General features: G+C 58.2%; 1 protein-coding gene across 1 annotated transcript in view; it reads right to left on the bottom strand.

The window, feature by feature from the left end:
• Positions 1–6,853, bottom strand: part of CDH23 (cadherin-related 23) — a 413,720-nt gene that overhangs the window by 155,283 nt on the left and 251,584 nt on the right. The window contains exons 16-18 of the mRNA XM_015562107.1: positions 6,056–6,161; positions 3,901–4,028; positions 630–702 (exon numbers count right to left, since the gene is read on the bottom strand). Of these exons, the coding sequence (XP_015417593.1) occupies positions 630–702; positions 3,901–4,028; positions 6,056–6,161 (307 nt within the window). The remainder of the gene's footprint in view (positions 1–629; positions 703–3,900; positions 4,029–6,055; positions 6,162–6,853) is intronic.

The following is a 6,853-nucleotide window of genomic DNA, read 5'->3' as shown; positions in this document are numbered from 1 at the left end:
TGTCCCTGGCTCCCCCGGCTGCCCCTGGCTCCCCCAGCTGTCCCCCGACTCTACCTGACCCTGACCCCTTAGCTTCTCTGACTCCTCAGCTGCTTCAGCAATTGCTGACACATCCTCCCCTATAGAATGTCCTCTCTGGATGCAAGTGAAGCTGCCAGCCTGCCCTGAGGTCAGTACAGGTTGCCTGGATCCTGAGTGTGGAGCTTATGGCCCTGGGTCTGCAAGCTGAGCCCTGGAGCCTGAGACATGACTGAGGGATGAGCCTCCTACTCTTGTCCTCACATTGGAGCACGTGCCACCTTTTGGCCATCCTGGCCCCTAGCTCACAGCATCGTAATCTCAGAACTCTCTGCACCCCCTTGTTAACCACGGTTGCTGGGTTAGTCACCAATCATTACTGTCTTCCCTGCTAGACTGTAGCTGCGGGGGAGCAGAAATCAAGTGCCTAGTGGAGCAGCTGCACATAGTAGGTGCTCTGCAAGCAACCGTTGGCTGGCAGATAACTGAGCATCTCCAAAGGCTCCCCTCACTGGTCATGAGAAACAGACAGGGAGGGCCATGGTGGACAGCCCACCGCAGTGCCGCGCCTGCTGACCCCTGCCTTCACGCCCTCCCGCCTGGGCCTGTACCTGCCATGATGCTCTCCACCACAGAGACGAAGTACGCAGGCTTGCTGAAGGTGGGAGGGTTGTCATTTTCATCCTGCAAAGCAGACAGACAGGTTGCAGGAGCCAGGGCGGCAGTGGGGGCTGGTCAGCTGTCCTGTGCTGGCATCAAACGGAGGCTGGGCATGGCTGGCACGGAGGTACTCTGGCCCCGACGTATAACCAGAGCCAGGCAGGTGTCACGGGGGGCCAGGTGCCCCTCTGGCTAAGCTATGGTTCAAGGAGGTGGGACAGGCCTTGGGGAAACATGTGGGGGTCAGGAAGGGAGGGTGAGGACCAGGGAGATGGAGAAAGAAGGCAGCAGTCGGGACTCCCTACCACTCCCGGCCCCCCGGCTCTCCCGTCGGTCTTCCTGAGTAAGCCGAGCTCCAAGCTTACTCCAGTTCTCCCACTTTTAGCTCATCGGCCCCACGAAGGGGATGCCTACTCAGACTTTCTTCCACAGCTCTGCCAAGGTGATGGTGGAAGGTTCTAGAAACCCTCCCAGAAATGAAGGGAGAAAGGAGCAGCCCAACCAGGAAGGCACTGAGGTGTGCAGGCAGGGGGTCAGGTGGGTTCCCGGCCTGAATTCCAGACCCCACTGCACATTCACAGCAGCACGGCTCCTCCACCCCTGGCGCATCCTGGCTCAGACCCCCCTCTTCAGATCTGAAGCAACCCCTCCTCTGGCCCAGCCTCCACCAGTGACAGGGGAGAGGGGCAGTGGTGGGCCCGGTGCAGCCTGTCTCCCGCTCCTCCACACGCCATCTCCCTCCACCATCAGGGAGACATGCCTACCCTTTAAGACTCTCTCCCTCACCCCCTGCCTTTCGCCGTCACTCAACAAGAACTGGCCCCTGTTCCCATCTTGGAGGAAGCCTTTTGCCCCCCACCCCCCGACTCGGGGCCTTCCCTGCTTTCCCCACGAGCCCCGCACAATGCCGGCCCCAAGGGCCTCACGTACCCAGAACTGGGAGCTCCGATGAGGGAGACTCCTCAGTAAACCCCCTTTGCCAGAATCACTTTGGCTGATCAAATGTGAACGTGAGGGAGGCATGATATGGGGCCGTCCGCCCCTCGGGACTTCAGAGAACCCCATCCTACCGGGACTGTGGGTGCCCGGAGAGGGACACGCTTCTCTCCTGGTGCGGCCCTGGCTCTGGCTGCACCCTGGCTGATGCTGATCTGCCCCTACCTCCCCACTCTCAGTGGACTGGCTGTGGGAGGCCTTGCCACACATCCAAAGCCTCAACAGCATGCCCGGTGTCCCCTGGCGCGGCACCGGTGCCCCATATGTGTGTCTATTTAAGCCTTCTGCTTGGCTGCACGAAACAGCTCTGAGAATGTCAGTGACAGAGCATGAGGCAGAAACTTATTAGCGGTGATATTTCCCTGGATCCTGGTGCTGCATTCGCTATTAGTTCTAATTCAGCGGCTCCCTCTACAAAAGCTTATTGTCCCCTAATGGGAAATCTACAAACCGAGTTTGACTTCTTTATTAAAAACCAACAAGCAGTGGATGAAAGGAGTCACCTGGCCCCTCTCACCCGCCCCTCCTCCTTCCAGAACCCTGTCACTAGGATCTGCCTTTCCCCACCCCCACCCTGTGCAGTCGGTGCTGCGGTCCACGGCCTGGTGGAGGGAGACGGCAGCTCAGACGAGTGACAGCTACTTAAAAACCACCCACGTGCAAAATTAACCCAAAGGCGGTGACCTTTTCAAGTATGGTCCTTAGACTCAGTGACTACACATCCCAAAGTCCTGCTTGAGAGACGATGTTCACCCACAGCCAGGGTGGCCCCTGCCTCTGTTGCCAGACCCTCCTCCTGCCAGGGGTGGGGGTGGGGGATGGGGGGCTAGGGAAGCCCTGGAAGGAGAGTGTGGAGCCCCTTCTGACCCTCAGGACAGCTCTGAGGGAATAGAGCCAATAACACTGTAACAACGATGGCCGGTGTCAGGTGGGTACTCGACTTGGGGTAACCACTTTGCAAGTTGTGTATTAGCAGTTGTGCACTTCTGGTCACCATGTTGCATACCTAAAACGTATATAATATTGTATGCCAACTGTAATTGAAAAACACAATTTTAAAAAGAGTACCAGGACGTGGTTCTGATGGGCAGGGCATCATTCTAGTTGGCTGGTATAAGCCTTAGCATTTCAGGTGGAAGGTTGCAGGTTCAACGGGCAGGTGTTTAGGCTCCTGGGATCTCTTCCTGTCCTCCCTGCCACTTCTGCAGCCCGACATGCCCGAGATAAGGCCCCTGACTCTCTGCCCTTCCCTCTGTTGCACGCCCCCATGCCGCCCCTCAACCCTGCTCCATGCACCCACTCTTGGCTTTTCTATCACGGCCAGCCCCATCCCATTTCGTAAGCAAGTGGGGTCCCCTGCCCAGATGAGGACCTTTGCACTCGGTGTCTGGCCCTGGAGCCTCAGCCTCAGTTGTGAGGACGAAGCTAGGGGCAGGGCAGAACCAGGGGCTGCTGGCAAAGCCAGTTGGGACAGGGAGGTCATCCAGCAAGCCAGCTCTGGGTGAGGTATCTTCCTGAGCATATGTCAAATCACAGCGTATCTCGTAACCTGACAATCTGATCTCATTCTCCTGGAATCGGTAACATGCTAACTCTTCCATCAACATGTTCGCCCTCCCCTGCAGGCAGCCGCCTCTATGAGATGGGGGCAGGCTTGTGCGTGTGCAGTGCTGAAGGGTCTCGGGGGGTGGGTGGGGGGAAGGCCTATCGTCACCACCATCTCATCCCCTGGAGGCTGGGGGGCTGCACAGGGCCAGTGAGCCAGCGTGGAGACGGATTCAGAGACTGATCACTTCAGACACTAAGCCCACTAAGGTGTGCGTGATATCCATGTCAGACAAGCTGTGGTTCGCTTTCAGGCCCCTTTAGATCTTCAGAGGGGCGGAAAAAGGAAGTGAAAAGAAAGAGAGGGAGAGAGAGACAGGAGAGGAGATGGCCTTCAGGAATTCCCTTGAACTTCACAGAATGTAGCTCTAGGTGGGGGATCCCACGGCACTTCCTCCAGCTCCTGTTCCCCTGACAGGGTGTCCTGAGGCCCCGGACCTCCCTGGCCAGGCTGGCAGGTTTGCTAGGACAGCCTTTGGGATGGTCTGCCAGGTAAGCCCCTGAGCTGTGGGGACAGTCAAGGACTTGGGGACACAGGGCTCAGGAGGGGCCCCTGGCACCCTGGGAAGCCCTCACCACCCCTTACCCTGGAGGGCAAGGCCAGCGCCCCTGGGTACTTACAAACACCTCGATGGTGACAGGGACAGTGCTGTTCAGAGGGGGGTTGCCAGCGTCCTTGGCCATGACCGTCAGATAAATCAGTCCGTTGGGTATCTGCTCGTAATCCAGGGGGCGGCTCACACTGATCACTGAAATGACAGGAACAGGGCCCCAGGGCCCCTGTAAGCAGCCTTCAGTACCCATCCAGCCAGGGCTTCCCTCGGGGCAGGAGAGGACAGCTGGCATGAACTCCTGGAACCTCGTGGTGTTGACTTAGGTTTACTGACTGCCTGATATGTGCCAGGCCCCGTGCGAGGCCACCAGGTGCGGCTACTCTGGTGGGAATGTACGCCCCGCTTTACAGATGAAGGATCCAAGCTCAGAGAGGTTTAGTAACTTGCCCAGAGACACACAGCTAGGAACTCAATAGAGCCACAATTCGAGCCCAGGTTTGTCTGAATCCAGAGTCCAGGCTCTTTCCCAGAAAGTGTCATTCCTACTTGTCTTTCTGTCTGTCTCACCCACTCATCTGGCACTTGTCTGGAGGTCAGGGTCATGCCCAAGCTCTTTAGTCCTGTCCTTGTTACTGCTCCTGATACCGTCCAGATAACGGGCTTTACTGCCCAGTGTCGGGGGTGGAGTAGGTAGTGGGGTACAGGTGGCAGCTCCCTGTCTTTTGCTCTCATTGCCTTTATTTCTCTTCTCTCCCTCCCTCCTCTCTTTACCATACAGGCTCTTCATGCCTCTCCAATAGCCGCTCTGGGCACTATGTAGACCCCTTGAGGGACACTCAGTGGATGGCATTGCAGAATTTACCCTCCGCAGACTCTGCTAGAAGGTGGGTGAAGACCCCTAATGCCAGAGGTGGACAGAGGTGGAGAGGCAGGATCTGGGGGAGGGGGCGCTAAGACCTCACACATCCCCACCCTGCACGGCCTGAACTCTCACCACAGTCCCCTTTGGTGTGAACCCACGGATGCTCGGTTTTGGATGGGAAGGCAAATTCGCTCGGGAGTGGGGGCCTGGGCAATCTGCAAAGGCACTGCAACAATATTAAATTGCCACTTTCTATTTGGAAAACAGAAATCAAATTATTGCTCTAGTCATATAAAACCGAAGGGAGGTCCTTGCAGCGGAGGGGAAGGGGAGGTGAGAGGGTGGGGAGAGGCACGGCACTGTCACATTTCTTAAAGGGGCACCGACTTGACAGAGAGCGTCAGGCGACAGCCTCTGCAGCCAGGGCTGTGATCTCTGCGCCTGCGTTTCTCTGGCCCTGCGGTGGGGTGCTGGGAGTGAGCACTGGACCCAGAGTCATCCAATGTGCGTCCCTTCTGCCTTGTGGGCAGTGAGCACAGCTTCAGGCATTAGGGACGCTTTTCAGAGAGGGGATGTCCACAGGAGCCCTTAGAGCAGCCAGCGGGGGAAGGGAGGCCAGGCAATGGGAGAGACACGCAAAGACAAGGCAGTGGCCACTGTCAGAGGAGAGCTCAGAGAGAGGGTTCCGAGCTGCCGGGTTCTGGTGGTGGGAGGGGAAGTGCCCGAAGACAAGGCTGGAGAGGCAACCAAGAGCTAGACCACAGCGTCTCCCGGACAGCTTTGCTGTGTGGCCTCGGGCAAGTGGGTCCCTGTCTCTGTGTCCCAGTTGCTTCATCTGAAAAAGAAGAGGTGGCCCCATGGGATGGTGGAGCTTGAAGTTGCTGCTGCTACTCCTTTCACAGCCTCTAGGGATCAGGACTCACAGAGGGCAGGCAGGGCAGGGTCCAAAGTGTGGAACTGTGCCTGGGCCAGGCAGGGTCCTCAGAGGGGTGGGGGCAGTCGCAGAAAGCCCACAGGATGGGGAAGCTTGACTAACGAGTCTCCACCCCACAGGTCTACCCAGACAGCCTTGCAGAGATATAGGGACTCCTCTGATTGTGGGAATATCGGCCGCCTGGCTGGCCCTGGGCCTACGACCCCGAGAAAAACCTGGCCCGTCTGAGACAGAGATCTTGACCCATGGAGGGGTGGCCGCATGCCACGTGCTGCTCCAGCCAACAGGAGCTACGGGGAAGCTCCCCGAATGCTCCCGCGTGTCTGAGAGTCAGAGAGCCCCCTTCTGAGACAGGTGTGAGTGCACAACCCAGCTCCCACCTGCCAGCCCTCCTCCTGGCCGTACCCCCAGTCCTGTTCCCTGTACCTGCATAGCCTTCATACACGCTGATGTCGAAGTAGCTGCCGAAGGCGGAGGCGTTGACGATGCTGTAGGTAATCTGGTTGTTGGGAGGGGAGTCTTCGTCTGTTGCCTGGAAGGAAGAGGATGGACAGAGCCCTGTGAGCCAGAGGAGGGTGGGTGGGAGGAGGGCTGGTTCCTCTCAGCGCCCTCTTCCTGGGTGATCAGACCCTCCTGGCCTTGCAGCTGGAGGCTGCTGTCTGGCGCCCAGCAGACACGTCTCATGTTGAGTGAGGAGCTACCCTGGGGAATCTGGAGGGCAGGCTGGAGGCCTCGGGAGAAGTGGGCAAGGCCAGGCCTCACCCAGGGGACAGAGAGGGTCTCCACCACACCTGGCAGGACCACCTCCAGCCCATTCCGTCCCAGCTTGCACATCCCACCCACGGAGGCCCTCCCTGACCTCGAGACTGGGTTAGGGCCCTGTGCTGTGCACCCCATCGGTTCCCCCGACTTCTTGTATAATTTCTGCCTGTCTGTTCAGACTGTTAGCTCCTGGCGAGCAGGAACCTGTGTTTCTTGATTGCAGCTGCATACCTAGAGTCCAGCATGGTGTTTGCACACAGTAGGTATCTAATAAATGAATGGTGCATGAATGCAAGGAGGGAAGAAGGCACTCGGGAGGGGGTCAGATCCTTCCCCCCCTGGACTGTCTCCTGGGTGGCTGATGAGCAGCTGCTTTCCCGATGTCTGACTGAAGAGAGCCTAAGGGTGGCCCACCACCCTGGGCACAACAGGAGCGGAGTGGGGGGGCGGGGGGCGGAGAGA

The sequence above is a fragment of the Myotis davidii genome, unplaced genomic scaffold (assembly GCF_000327345.1).
Source record: "Myotis davidii unplaced genomic scaffold, ASM32734v1 scaffold134, whole genome shotgun sequence".
Taxonomy (NCBI): Eukaryota; Metazoa; Chordata; class Mammalia; order Chiroptera; family Vespertilionidae; genus Myotis; species Myotis davidii.
This window is presented reverse-complemented; position numbering and strand designations above follow the sequence as displayed.